Source organism: Callithrix jacchus, chromosome 20 (assembly GCF_049354715.1).
Source record: "Callithrix jacchus isolate 240 chromosome 20, calJac240_pri, whole genome shotgun sequence".
In the NCBI taxonomy this organism is placed as follows: Eukaryota; Metazoa; Chordata; class Mammalia; order Primates; family Cebidae; genus Callithrix; species Callithrix jacchus.
The window spans coordinates 7,275,119-7,290,132 of record NC_133521.1 but is presented as its reverse complement, the minus strand read 5'-3'; the positions used below and the strand labels follow the sequence as shown (position 1 = coordinate 7,290,132).

The 15,014-nt window shown below is 53.4% G+C and overlaps 1 protein-coding gene across 12 annotated transcripts in view; it reads left to right on the top strand.

Annotated features, from left to right (window-relative positions):
* Positions 1 to 12,690, top strand: part of ZNF423 (zinc finger protein 423) — a 367,433-nt gene extending 354,743 nt beyond the window's left edge. For all 12 annotated transcript variants that reach the window (XM_054248613.2, XM_035282138.3, XM_035282133.3 and 9 more), the window contains one exon: positions 12,000 to 12,690. In XM_054248613.2, the coding sequence (XP_054104588.1) occupies positions 12,000 to 12,029 (30 nt within the window). In that variant the 3' untranslated portion in view covers positions 12,030 to 12,690. The remainder of the gene's footprint in view (positions 1 to 11,999) is intronic.
* Positions 12,691 to 15,014: the final 2,324 nt, after the last annotated feature.

Here is a 15,014-nt window from a genome sequence, read left to right as displayed (position 1 = left end):
GGTACTTTGTGTGTGTGTGCATGGGATTGTGGGGTACTTTGTGTGTGTGCACATGGGATTGTGGGGTACTCTGTGTGCATGGGATTGTGGGGTACCTGCGTGTGTGTGCATAGGATTGTGGGGTACTTTGTGTGTGTGTGTGCACATGGGATTGTGGGGTACTTTGTGTGTGTGTGCACATGGGATTGTGGGGTACTCTGTGTGCATGGGATTGTGGGGTACTTTGTGTGTGTGTGCACATGGGATTGTGGGGTACTTTGTGTGTGCACATGGGATTGTGGGGTACTTTGTGTGTGCACATGGGATTGTGGGGTACTCTGTGTGCATGGGATTGTGGGGTACTCTGTGTGCACATGGGATTGTGGGGTACTCTGTGTGCATGGGATTGTAGGGGTGGGCACATGAGGGAGCGGGGGTGTGTGTGTGTGTGTGAGATTAGGGTATTCGTGTGTGTGTGTGCATATGAAGTGATGTGTGCACAGTATTAGGAACCCTGCCTTGGCAGGCTGCTTTCATAAGCACCCCAAAGGGCTGTCCCTCTACCATGCCTGGCCTCTCCTTTTCCCCGTGGGACACCGTGGGAGGCGGAAGGGAGGGCTCTCGGATCCTCTGAAGTAAGGGAGGTGTGGGGGATCCTTACGGTCCAACTGTTGAATATGGTCACGTGGCACACTCGGTCCCTCCAGATGGCCCATGGACAACCCCCGAGACAGCTGTGCTCAGCCTCCTAGGTGCTCTAGGGAAGTGGGAGTGTCTGGTCTCCCTGCACACTCCTTGGTCTCCCAGGTTTCCCAGCACCTGGCGCACCCAGAAACACTTGGGCCGGCTGGGCAGGACATGCCCATGAGGCAGCAGAACCCAGGACCTGCGGGTGGTTCTGCTTTCACAGAACTTCATCTTCTACCCTTACCCTCTTCAGCAGAACTTAACCACGCTGAGTCCCATATCCCAGCCCCTCAGGTGAGGGTTCAAGTAAAGTCAGGCCATCTGCTGCCTAAGGGCACCACTCCCCACCTTCCTGCAGGCTGTGTGGGACTTCTAGAGACCCTCACCAACCCCAGAGGCCTCAAGCTGGTGGCCCGAGGGCCACATTCAACCTGCAGATTTGTTTTCATGGTCCTGCATAGTGCTTTAAACATCAAGAAAGTCTGTGGATTGATTTTACTTACTTTTTTCCCCGACTTTTCTTTTAGATTCTGGAATACATGTGCAGGTTTATGACATGGGTCTTTTGCGTGACGCTGAGGTTTGGGGTATGACTGACTCCATTACGCAGGTTGTGAGCATAGTACCTATAGTCACTTTTCAATCCTCGTCCCTCCCTCCCAGCTCTTTTATTTCCCAGTGTCTGTTGTTCCCAACTTTATGTCTATGTGCACCACATAGTGTTTAATTCCCACTTAAGAGTGATGTTTCTGCGTTAGTTCACTTAGGATAATGGCCTCTAGCTGCAGCCATGTTGCTGCCAAGGGCATGATTTTATTCTTTTTGATGGATGCATAGTGTTTCATGATAATGCATGGACCACAGTTTCTTGATCCCACCCACTCTCGGGGGCACCTGCGTTGGTGTCATGTCTCTGCTGTTGTGAATAGTGTTGCAGTGGACATATGAGTTCCTGCGTCTTTTTTGGTGGAATGCTTATTTTCCTTTGGCTGCATCTGCAGTAATGGTAGTTTTGGGTCCTAGTTCAATTCTTAGTTCTTTGAAAAATCTCAGAACAGCTTTCCACGGTGTCTGAACTAATTTGCATTCCCACCAACTGTGTATAAGTATTCTCCTAAGAAAGTTTATATTAAAAAAAAAATCTAAATTTCCAGTTTTCTTGCAAAACCAGCAGCAACACTGGGCCTTTATTCCCACGTGGCAGTCATTGCCAGGAGCTGACAAGTGCTGCCTCTTCTCGACAAGGTTTACGGTCTTGGGGCTGACACAGACCCCACGCGGTCTTACTGCTCTGCACCTGGCTTGGGCTGCACTTGTCCACAGTGTGAACCTGACAGCACCCGCACCCTAACCTCCAGGCCTCCATCCAGAAGTGCAGCTCCATGTGGTCAGAGGAATCCTGCCCACTGCAGATAGATCTCCTGGAATTCACCCATTCTTTTTCACAACATAAACATGTTCCGAGCACTGGTACCCCTGCCAACTGGTGCTTCCTTCTTCCCAAACTGCTCCACGTGTGTGATCTTCTTTGATCCACACTAAGAGCAGCAAATGTACTTTGAAGTAGATGAGAAGAGCGAACCCCTTTTGGTTTTGAGAACCCTTCCACCCAATACCCTTTTTTTTTGAGACGGAGTCTTACACTGTGGCCGAAGTGCACTGGCACAATCTTAGCTTACTGCAGCCTTGAACTTTTGGGCTCAAGTGATCCTCCTGCCCCAGCCACCCGAGTAGCAGGGAGTACAGGCACACACCACCACACTCACCTAAGTTTTAGTTTTTGTATAGATGGGGTTTCACTGTGTTGCCCAGGCTGATCTCAAACGCCTAGCTTCAAGTGATCCTCCCACCTCAGCCTCCGAAGTGCTGGGGCTCCAGGCATGAGCCACTCACCCAGCTTCAGTGCTGTTTTTCCTGGAGTCTCATCACTTCCACCTGGGGCTCTCCCAACGCTTTGCAAGAGATGCACTTGACTGAATTCCTGGCCCAGCAGCATTAGGTTGGGGCCCCATCTTTTAGGGGTCAGATTCAGGCCCTTTTAGGGCAGGAGACCATGCGCTAATTCATATTTGAGATGAGGTATTCCCTGGGGGCCTGGTTCCAAGCAGGCTGCTGTGTGGTTAAAATGGACTTCACAGTGGCCACAAGGTTGAGATCAGTGCAGCAGTCCTACCCAGAAGTGGGCCAGCAGCCACAGAAGTGAACTGGTGGTCACCTGGTACGCTGTGGCTGGGACCTCTGATTTTCAGTCCTGAATCTGCTGCTTGGTATCTGTCCCCAAGGGGCTTAGCCACTGGCTACCCCACCCACTTTGGAGAAACAGCAACAGCAGCGGGGGTCACATGAACTCAGGACTCAGAGTCAGGCGTGGACTCTGTTGCTGAGGAGGGGCCCGTCTGTAAGCGGCCCTGGCAGCATTCCATCTTCCCCTGCTTGTGACAACACCATAAAACTCTCATTTCCCCTTGCACACTGCTATCTAAAGTCTCACCGCTCATCTGATTCTCTGCTCACAAACACTGACAGGCCTTTGCATTTTGAAGTGCGGTTCCCCTGAGTCCCCTGTCCCTCCAGGCAGGTATGATTAGTCCCCTTGTTTTGTTGGGTGACTCTGAATGGGAGGCTGTTTACGGGCTGGATCCCTAATAGAAGGCTTCAGTTCCCTCCTAATAATCTGTTCCCTGGTGGGTTTTATTTCCAAAGCACGGCAGTACGGAACCTGCCCCCTTGGGAGTTTATTGAGCTTTTTTCTTCCCCACACTGTTTTCTCCCACGTTTTCACGCTAGGGAAGAGTTTCCCGCTCATGGAAATGATTGTTGACCAGGCCACCTGCTTTGGTCTTTTGTGTCCTGGCAAGAGGGGGTTCACAGAGAGTGGTGGGCACTCTCTTTCCCACCTGGGCTCCATAGAGCATCTGGACAACATGGAAAACCGGGATCCAGTTGGTGCCAATAAAAGGAATCTGAGTCAGAGGCTGTGCGGATGTGGCTCTTTCTTGAATGTCACCACAGGTGACTCAGGTCGCTGCATCAGCTTCTGCTGTTGGTTCGGCAAGGAAGCTGCAGAATCCCCACCCCAAAGCCAATCCCCTTGCTCGTTGGAAGCTGGAATCTCCCTCCAGGCTGGGAGTTCCGGGTGAATTGAGGCTCTCACATAAGAGACAGCTTCCCTGGCTGAACGTTGCAACGCTTACTTCCTGCTGCTCCGGAGTGGCAGACGACAGGCTGTCTCACTGTCTGGGAGGCAGGGACGGGAAAACCTCATGCACATCCCGTGCATGGAAGAGCTGCTGCTCCCTCTGCCATAGGACATCTCCTGGCTTTGTCGGGGGCCAGTGGGTCACCAGCTTCACTCTGAGGCCAGGGATGAGTGTCACACCCACTCCGGCAAACCTCGTCCGGCCCTCTGCATAAGCGAGGCAAACCCCGGCTTGCTGGGTGGGGGCCACGGGAGAAGCGGGGTGCATCCATGTCATAGCCTGGGCCCTGGGGGAGTGGCTGCGTCATCGGGTAGGCATTTAGAGGGAACCTTGGCCATCACTCACCCCTAATTTTAATGACGTGCATTAGCTAAATTGTGTTCTGAGTATTCATTCGGCGCTGTTTATGGTGTGCTCTCGAGTACGCTTACCGTTTGTCAGAAGTGCAAACTAGCGAACATATGAGCCTTTAAGACAGGCCATCTGTTCGTCTTAGACCCTTGGATGATTGTCAAACGCTTCTAAAAATAAGTGCTCACAAGCAGAGAGGGGCTGCCCAGGTGATACACAGCAGTTAGGGGAGGCAGGGCTGCCTGCGTCTGTACCCTCTCCAAAGGGAAAGAAATAAAGTGTAGGGGAAAGGGGAAGGTTTTCCAGGGAACAGGAGATGGGAGCAGAGGGAGATGACAGGAGAGAAGGCTCTGCTGATACACCTTTTTGGCTGGAGGCGTGAGCTTCTCCCTGTGTCTTGCCTCTCCTGTAACTCCACAGCTCAGATACCTTCGATGGCTCCCCATGGCCCAGATTTAAGGGCAAGCTGCCTCGTCTGGCATCAAGGAGCCTCATCAATAAGGCCCCCACCTTCCTCTCCAGGCTGGTCTCCATGGCACATACCCTGTGCTTCTGCCAAGCTGAATTATTCATTGTTCCCCCAACATATGCTGCACTTTTCACATCTCAGAGGCAGAACCGTGCCGTGGTGAAGAGTGGGCCCTGCAGACAGACTGCATGGGTGCAGACCCGGCAATGCCATCACCAGCGGCAGGACCTAGGCCTCTCTGTGCCTCAGTTTTCTCATCTGTAAAATAGGGATAATGAGAGTATTTAATACACAGGGCAGTTGTGAGGCCTAAAGGAGTTCATATGGGTGGAGGTTGAGCATGGCACCCGGCACACAGTGAGCCCACTATCACAGATAGCTGTGATCATGGTCAGTGCCATTCCCACCCTCGTGCTGTTGTCCCATGGTTCATTCTGCCTGGAAAGCCATCTCTCCAGCTTACACACACACCCAGTGCAAATCCTCACCCGGGCTGTCCTTGAAGGGCAGCTAGAAGGCCAGCTGCTTCCCTAAGCATCTCCTATAAGAAGTTCTCTCTCTATAGTCCTTACAATGCCAGGATTGTGCCTCACTTTCTCTCTTCTGTCCACTGCACAGGGCCAGGCACCCTGTTTGCTAAGTGAACAACTAATGGTACCCAACATCTCCCCCACCAAGGACGAATGTCGCTGCCATCTTAGCCTAAAGGCCTACTTTTTCCCCTGGAAAGGGAATCTGTCAGTGGTGAAGGTGCATTCTCGGGCTTGGTCCCAGCTCCTGGGGAAAGTGCATTGTAAAGCCAGCCTTGTGAGAGCTGCTGTGGCTGGAGCTTGTCAAGGAGTGGCCAGTGTTGGGCAGTGGGGAGCAAGGGGATTGGCCACAAGCTTTTTCCCAACTGGAAATCAGAGTGAGGTGATGTGCAGCCCAGGTGGTTCGGCAGGTGGGGCCTGGAGAGCAGGGTGGGATGTTCTGGGTGTGGGGGCTGAGTGTTCTGTGCCTTCATATGCTGTAGGGACTCAAAGACTCAGGGTCCAGAGCCACAGCCTGGTCTCCAGAGAAGAGCCAAGCCTTCTTGTTCACCTCCTCAGGGTCTATGAGTTTGGCTATCATCATCCCCACCATGAAACTGTGAACCCCTCAAGGGAGGGTGCTGGGACTTCTCCACCTGTCCGTGCCCATGCCCAGCTGGGGGCCTGACAGGAACTCAGTGAATGTCTGTGGTAGAAATGAATGGATGGATGGATGGATGGATGGATGGATGGATGGATGGATAGGTGGCTGGATGAATAGATGAGAAGAGGGGCAGGTAGATTGGTGAGTGGGTGGGTGGATGGATGGATAGATAGATGGGTAGGTGGGTGGGTGGATAGAGGGATAGATGGGTGGATAGATGGATGGGTGGGTGAATGGGTGAGTGGGTAGATGAGTAGATGGGCAGGTAGATTGGTGAGTGGGTGGGTGGGTGGATGGATGGATAGATGGGTAGGTGGGTGGATGGGTGGATAGATGGATAGATGGGTGGATGGATGGATGGGTGGGTGGATGGATAGATGGATTGGTGGATGGGTAGGTGGGTGGATGGGTGGTTAGATAGATAGATGGGTGGATGGGTGGATGGGTGCATGGATGGATGAATGGATCAATGGATGAGTGTACACCTACTCTATCCACCGTGGAGTCTCCCTGAGGCTGTCCTCCCCTACAGGTGTGCAATTCTGTTCCTGAGGGTGGGTTGGAGAAAGCAGTGATTTGTGGGTACAGGGGTTCTAGCCAGGGGAGTGGCAGGGAGGGAATAATGATGCCTGTTGTTCCAAGGCCAGGGCCATCCAAAGTCCAGCCATCTCAGGAGCATTCTTAAGATCTTGCCAGCCCTTTGGACACACAGATGGAGAGGGGGATGGGCATAGCTGGTTAGTTCATTAAACCTCTATTGTGCCTGGTCCCATGGAAGTGGCAGGGAGCAAACAGTCCCTCTGCCACGGAGCACCCTGCCAGCTCAGGAAGACCAGCACAGGCACCGCTATGTAGATCTGTGGAGTATTTACTATAGCCAGAACCGGGGCGTATGCAGGCATTATCTCCTGAGTCCTCAGGTCATCTGTATTAGTCTGTTTTATGTTGCTATAAAGAATTATTTGAGGCTGGGTAATTTATAAAGAAAACAGTTTTATTTGGCTCATGGTTCTGTAGGCTGTACAGGAAGCAAGGTGCTGGCATCTGTTTCTGGTGAGGCCTCAGGAAGCTTGCAGGGATGGTGGGAGGCAAGAGGAGCTGGCGTGTCACTTGGGGATGGAGAGAGGGAGCAAGGAGACACCAGACTTTTCTTTAACAAGCGGGTCTTCTGGTAACTGCAGGGAGGACACCAAGCCATCCGTGAGGGATCCTCTCCCATGACCCAAACACCTCCCCTATGCCCCACCTCCAACACTGGGATCCCATTTCAACATGAGATTTGGAGGGGACAAACATCTAAACCCTATCAGCATCTTAGGAAGAGGGCTGTGTTATTAACCACCCCCAAAACCCAGAGGTCAGGGAACTTGCCCAAGGCCACATGGCCAGTAAGTGGCAGAGCGAAGATTCAAACCCAGGGCGTAGGCCATCTTGGCCCACTAAGGCTTCCTGCCCACCTTGGGGCAGTGGCCAGCATCAATGGGGCACTTGCTAAGGACCAGGCAGGGTGCTAGGACTTTACAGGCATTTTGTCACAGAGTATCTGGAAGCCAGGAGGGGCAGCTAATAGGGCATGTGGACAATCTCTTATTGATTCATGCAGCCGGCATGCTTAAGTCCCTCTGCTCTCTCCCACTTGACATGGCGATGTGTAGGTGTCAAAGGGAGACCAGGCAGGGTCCCACGCCTAAGTGACAGAGAATGGAGCCAAGACCACCTTGAGAAGCAATCCTGGGCTTTAGACTAGGGAGAGGCACACAGTGTTCCTGTTCATGACTGTGTTGGGCACAGAGGTGGGCAGAGCTAGGGCCTCCTCCTAAGGCAGGTGAAACCAGCATCGGACCCCAGCTGAACCTTCAAGGAGCCCATTTATTCAAGTGTGTGGCAGCGCTTTGGGAAGCACCGTGTAGCCACCAGGCTCTGTACTCCAGCCCACTCCTTCCGTGCACAAAACATCACCCTGGATTGGGTTCAGAATCAGGATCATTTTGCTGCTGAATTCCCAGGAACGAGCATAGTGGCTCATTGGCTCAAAGATGAATGAATGAATGAGCAACCATGTAAATGAATACTGGGCTTCATTCACTCTCGAGAGGCTGAGGGTGTGACGGGAAACCAGGTCCTGAGTACTCCGCTGATGATTTGCACAGAGAAGGCTCTTTTTATGGGTCTCACCAGGACCCGGGCTAGGCCTGCCCCCAGCACAGGCAGCACACAGGTTTCTGAGCCCAGTCCCATGCCACCCCCTCGGCCATCACTATTTTGTGTCCCTGGCCCCATGTGCCAGGCGGAGGCTCCCAGAACAGGCTCTGCTAGACACCTCCATCTGGGAGCGCACACAAGCTCTGGTGAGTGGATGGGGCCAGGCTGCAGACCATTGCTCCCTGCCCCCTCCTGCTCTTCCATTTTATTTTTCTCTCTCTGGCCCACACCTGTGTCTCCCTGGCAGGCAGTGAGGCCGAGTGGATGCCAGGCCTCCCTCTAGGCATTTTCCAGTCCTTCCCTGGGCCCCTGTCTCCACCCCCGGCCTTTGTGTGGTGGGAAGTGTTCATCTGTGGGGTGGGTAGCATCTTTAAAAACTATTTTCTTCCTTCTCTAAAGGGGCTAAATATAGCACAGGCATAAACGGAGAAATAGACATTAAGGCAGAATGCCCTTGTGAGAACCATGTGGGGTGGAAGGAACTCTTTAAGAAGGTTTGCTGAACCTCCCCACATTCCTCAAACCACAACTTCTAGCCATGGGGGATGGAGCTCAGGTTCTTTGAGGGTTATTGAACTGTGCTGATTGCAGTGGCTGTCCAGAGCTGCCCTGTGGCCTGGCGTTAGGCGACTGATGAGTCCTGGGGACAGGGGTCCCACTAACCACTCCACCTGTTGAGACACTGCCCTTGGCCTGTGGAGAGGCCGGTGCCCTCCTTGGCTGAGCACCTGGGCTCCTCTGTGCCCCCCACCACCATCACATACACTGATTGGGTACCCTTGATCAGTTTCCCTAGCTGAGCTGCCATCTGCACCATTAATCCCACAAATATTTGGGTGTCTGTGTCTAGCCCCCCTAAATCAGGCCCCTCGAGGGGGTGCCCAGCTGGTGCCTTCCCCTCCCCCTCACTGTGCCAGCACAGAGTAGAGCATCCAGCAGGTGCTTAATAACATAGTGCTGAGTGAATTCTGGTGCCTGGTCCCCTCGGGGCATCAAGTTTTGACATTTCCATCTGCTGTGACATTCTGGGCTTTTGTTCCTGTCACAAAACTTCAGGGAAGGAAGTTTTATCCTTCTGTCTCAGAACCCTCTAGGAGGAAGTTCTTTCTTGAGTCTAACCTCAGAGCCCCTTGCTACTGCTATTTAAGTGAGCAGGCGCTCTGTGGCTTTTCCTGGGGAATGGCATAGGCATTCTGGAGTTTTCCTAACCAGTGGTCCCATGTATGGGTTCCAGCCTGCAGCATGTCTGCTTCAGCAGTGCCCAGGTGAGCCAGTGTGGACCATGTGTGTCACACTGACCCCAATCTTGGCATCCTGGCAAGAGGCTGCTTCATTCTGCAGAGATCCCAGACACCCCATGCCCATGTTGGCAGTGGGTGGTCCTCGGGGATTTTGTGGAGATGGAATATCATGCCTGGTTTTCTGTGGCCTGTGGAACAAAGTCCATGCTTGTTGGCACTCAGGGCCGCCACTGTCCATGTGCCCACCAGCCTTCCTGTGACTTCTGTGCTGGTACCCATGCCTGCATCTGCCACTTGGATTCCAGTTTCCAAACTTGCGTCTCTGCTGTTCTTTCCTCTTGGAATACCCTCCCTTGCCACCTATCCACGTCCTACCCATACATCCATTCATTTTTTCCTTCCATTGATTCATTCACGAATAGTGCCTGAGTGTGTACTTTGTGTCAGGCCCTAGGAGCCATAATTTGAGGACAAGAACCCTTCCTCATATCCCCTGTCTTCCTCCACCCCATCCTCCCCCTAATAAAGGATGACCCAGCCACACCCACATAGCAGGGGCTTTTAACTGGTGGTTGGCAGGGTGGGAAAGTGCAGCTTCTGGGCAGCTGTGCCTGCTGGGCATTGGAGACCCTGGGGCATGGGCAGGACAGTACATGCCCAACCCTGGGTCCTAAGAAAGGAAGTGCCACCGTGCTGTGTGCAGCTCAGCAGAGGGAACCAGTTTAGCTCAGGAGAGGTGCTTGGCTGTGTGGGAGGTGGGCTGCAGGTACCTGAAGAGGTCTGCAGGGATGGGAAGTGATCCACGTTCCCAGAGGACTCTTAAGAGCGGCTTGGTTGGGAGGGAGGAGAAGGGAGGCGGGAACTGAGTCAGCAGAATGGTTTGCTGAAGGTTTGCTGACCTCCTTGAAGCTAGAAGGAGGATGGCTGTGTGGAGTGTGGATTCGGCTCCCCACAGGACTAGCTGGCTGTCCCTGCACAAGTACCGGGAGAGATGCCTCGGCTGGAGGGTGCGGGTTCCCATGGAAACCGCCCGCATCCCATCTGTGGCCTCAGACAACCTGCTTGGTGCCTCTGGGTCCCTGATACCCCCGACCGAGGTGTCAGGCCCCGCTGGCAGAGGTGGCACTGTATCTGGTGCAGAATGCGGGTGATCTACAGACCGCGGGCCCATGGGGTGCAGGCCTGGGAAGCCTGGCTCCCCTCGAAAGCCCCTGGCTCCCGCGGATTCCAGCCATCTGGTTCAGTGCTTGGTGCTTCCAACCGGGTAACCTTGGGCCTGTAATTTTTGCCTTCCTGGGCCTCACTGTCCTCATCTTAAGACGTCCCACCTCGCACGGCTGTTGTGATGATTGAAACAGCGGTGCCTGCCACGGCACAGAGCACGCATGCCCGCCAAGCCCCGGTGCGCTCGGTGCTGCGGGCATCTGCTGGGAGGCGCGGCGGGCGCAGCCTGCCTTTCCCCGGCCGGGAGCTCCGGGAAGGGTCGGTGACATCACCACGGGTGCCGCAGCCGCCGCAGTGCCCGCCATGGGAAGGGGCTTTGCAGGACCCGGCCCGGGCCTCTGGGCGAGGCTGCTGGCATCTCCTGGTCACCCTCGCCTCGGACCCGAGCCCGGGAGAGACGCGGCGCCTCTGCTGACCCCTGGCGGTCAGCGGCACAGCTGCAGGAGTCGCCGGGCCCTGGAGGGCCGGGGATCGAGGGTCCTGTGCAGCCCCAAACAGGGGCACTCTGCCCCTGGTGGACGTTGCCTCCTTTCTCCAGGTGTCATGAGTTGGAGCACCACCTGAGGCTTTGATGAAATGGGTCTGAATTTGGAACACAAACCACTGAAAAGAAACAAAAAGACTGGGTTTTCAGATGCCAAATCCCACCCCCAGCCCCAGGCCGCTGGCTCCTGTGAAACAGATCAACCGTGCTGGCCCCCTCTGGCTGGCAGGGGGAAGAAATGCCATTGGCTGTAATGAGAGGGAACGTTTGGCCACAGGGTCCCACCTGGGCCCTGGATTCCTAGGTGCATTCGGCCAAACTGCGCTGAGTCCCGGTCTCTGGTTGGGCCATTGCCATGTGACCAAGCAAGCAGGCTCTCGAGCCCAGCAGCAGAGGCTCCTCCCACGGCCTGCTGGGTGACCCGTCCCCTGCCTAGGCCGCAGGCACCACGGCCGCCCACTGCCTTAGCACGCCTGTGCCCGCTCGGGTGTTTCTTGGCCGGAGAGCTGCACAGCACATCTGCTGTCTCCCTCTGCTACGCTTGGAGCAGCTACTGCGAGGACTGAGAGGGGGCGGTGAGGGCAGCCTGCAGGCGATCAGAGGTTCCTCCTCTTCATTAGAGGAAAAGGGAGATGGAGAGGCAAACGGGGTTGTTTTTAATTCCTGCCTCCTCCCCGGCATTTCCTCTTTCCCTTCTACCTAGCCAGTCCCCTTGGTAAGACCTGAATCGTCTTAAAAAAAAAAAAAAAGCCAAGAAACAACACGTATAGGGAGTCCAGGTTGGCATTATCAGGAACTGATCCCCAAGCCCCAAATCAACGTGGTGTCTTGGCAGCTGTGTCCCTGGAGCACTTTTTCCTTGTTGCATTTTGTTTTGTTATAATCGAGGCGCTTTTCTGCGGCTCCCGGCGTAAATGCACTGAGTGGGAGGGACGAGCATGCTCTCCATTCTTCTCCTTCATGTGTGTCTCCTTTCTTCGCCTTTGCAGAACCACACGATGAGCCAGCACGCACAGTGAGGGATCGCTCAACAGGACACCTCTCCGCAGAAGGCTTGCCGGAGACGCCGTGGGGAGGGCCATTTGAACATTACATCCAATCAAAGTGTCATTTGCAACCCAGATGTAAAACTCTAATGATTTGGCCATGAGGCGCTGCTATTATAAGCAGCTGGAAATGAATATTAATGGCAGAGATTAAAAGTATTCCATGCTCAGTATTTTTTATTGTCCTGCTACAGCTAGTGTGCTTTTAGAGTTTCCGCCGCAGACTACATTTCTAGAGTTAGAGAAACCTGCTTTTTAAGACTATTGTCCTTTGTTCTTTCATGTATTATATTGATAGTTTTTAAAAAAGAATTAGTGTGATTTTTTTTCTTTGCTTCTTTTTTTTTTCTTTCTTGTTTTTCTTTCCCCCCCTTCGTTTAACTACTTTTTAATTGCAATTCTAGGTAATTGTGCATCGTGATGTGATTGCTTGGCTATTGTCTGAATATTTCCTTTTAATTTTTTAATTAAAGACTAATGCTTTGATTGGATTTGCCAGTTCACCGGACAGTGATTAAAACTATGTAATGAATATAATCGGTTTCAGTGCAACTGGATGGTCTGCTTTTAAATGTGACTTAATCTGACTGCAGTAACTAGTACAGTTCAATAAAGGGAATCCATGCGATTAGCATCCGGCTGCCTGGTTCTCTCCTCCTCAGCCTAGGGCCGCGTGGGGGGCTGTCAGCTCCTGTAACGGGTGTACCCCTACAAGTTCCTGTGAGCTTGCACACGCCCTTGAGGACCTGCACACAATAGACACTGCTTCCCTCCGAAAAGAAGCATAGTAACTTAATGCACACAGACTGGACGGGCTGGCAGTGGCTAGGGAAGTCAAAGCAGAAAACCTCTTAATGATGGAATACCCTGATCTTCCCACTCACAGGTGGGGAAACAGAGGCCCAAGGGTAACACGTGGCTTTCCCAAGGCCATGCAGCAGATTGGTGCCCAGGCTCATCATGGTATCTCCTTGCTTTTCCCTTCAGGGTTGGCTTTCCCATGGGTTAGATATAGGCAGGCAAGTGGCTAGCCCTTCCCTTGCCAGGACTCCAGGTGGCATTTGGGTTCTGAGGCATGGAGATGTGTGGCTGGGACTGCAGAGCAGAGCCAGGTAGGAGCTGCAGGTTCCCAGTCATAGAGATCAGCAAGATGTGGAAACATTGAGACTGGTGGCCAGGGTTAGGTCTGGAGTGAGGCAGGTAGGGGCCTGGGGTGTAGTAGTTCAAGGGGCACTTGTTCTCAGGGCCCCCGGCACTTGCGAGCCCTGAGAATGGGTGTCCTCTTGCATTTTACACTCTAGGCACCTTCCTTGTCTCACCTACTTCTGGCCCTGCTGGTATCCCAGGGCCCACCCAGCAGCTTGGTCTCCGTGTTACCTCCCGCACCTCCGTCATGCTGGTGCTCAGCTGACTTGCCAATCAGAGGCCGGAACTTGCACAGGGAAACCCTTCCTTCCTAACTTTTCACAAGGGGCAAGGAAATTGGTTATTACCCTCTGCAGAGCGGAAATGAAACAGGCAGACAGATTGCACCTAATTATAATGTAATAGTAAGTCACAGGCGTGGAATTTGGAGCAATTATACCCATCATCTTCTAGAAGACTCTTATATCAAGGGGCTTCTGATAACCTGTAAGAGTTCCTCCCCCTTCTTTTAGCCACCTCATGTAACATTCTCACATGGACGGGACTTTCTGTTTTTCAAAAGGCATTTTACACCTGTGAATCATAGGGCAGACACTGCCAGTAGTGGGCCATTTCCTCCTGGACACTGAAGGCCGTGAATGCCAATTTTCAGCCTCATGGAGACTTGGCTGTTTTGGGGGAAGACCTCAGGGTAGATACCCAGCGTTCCGTTAAGTGTGCCCACCCACGGACTGGGGCTGGGGCTGTGTCTGAGTGAGGCTGCCGCACATATACAGCAGGGCCTGCCTCGTGGGCAGTGCTGGAACTGTCTATGGGACCCGTGTGTCCCGAGGACCTGCCACATCTCTGCCTCAGGGTCCTCTCCAGCTCCGGATCTATCCCAAACCCCGTGGAGCCCAGGTGAGAGCCCTCAGTAAGTACCAATAGAAGATTTGATTTGATGGTTGGTGGCGTAGGGCTAAATTAGTCACTGCCCCCATTAAAAATACAGCGGGGGGTTTAAGAGCTTTTCACGCCATGTGGGAATCAGCAGCGAAGCCGGCTGATGCCTTGGGTAAGGAGAGAGGCGGCCTAGGGGACCGTGAGGTAATGAGGTTTATGGCGGTGACAAGGCAGCCAGGGAACCCCACCGACTCCCCCCCTCACCCCAGCCCCATTGTTCTCCGGCTGCCTTTGCCCCCGCTGCTACGGCTGAGAGCCCCTCATGACTTCACGTAGGGAGGGGGCTGGCAGCGGGGACACTAAGACCCTTCTTGGAACTGGACTTCTTTTTCATCAGGAGGTATTAGAGTGGGGGAGCAGTGTAGGGTTATAAACCTGTGCCTCCGAGACCCCACTTGCCCCTTCCAGAGGAATGATCTGGAGGTAGGATGAGACACTTGCCTTTCAGCTGGGAGGGGCCTTTGAGGGTCACTGGGAGGCTTGTATAAAATGATGCCAAAGGGCTGAATAGAGAGAAAGACCTGCAAGAGGCATGCTTGTCAATGATGACACCAGGTGTCTTGCAGGAGGGCACCTTTTCAGCCAGGAGGGCAGGATGGAATTTGGATTTGGCTTTGGGGAGTGGGCAAGGTAACTGGAAGCCTAAGGTTTATTGCTGCTGTATTTAGATGTACAAATTATGAGTTCTAGTGGCTCTATGGGTGGAGGAATTTTGCACAGGCTGGGAAATGGACCAGGATCCCTGGCCACAGACCCCAATCTTCGAGCAAATGCCCAGAGTGCCCAGAAGTGGGTGGGTAAGGGTTTCAATCTCAGTGGAGAAACTGTTATGGAAAGAATCTTCTCGAGTTCTCCAGTAGAGAATGTTCC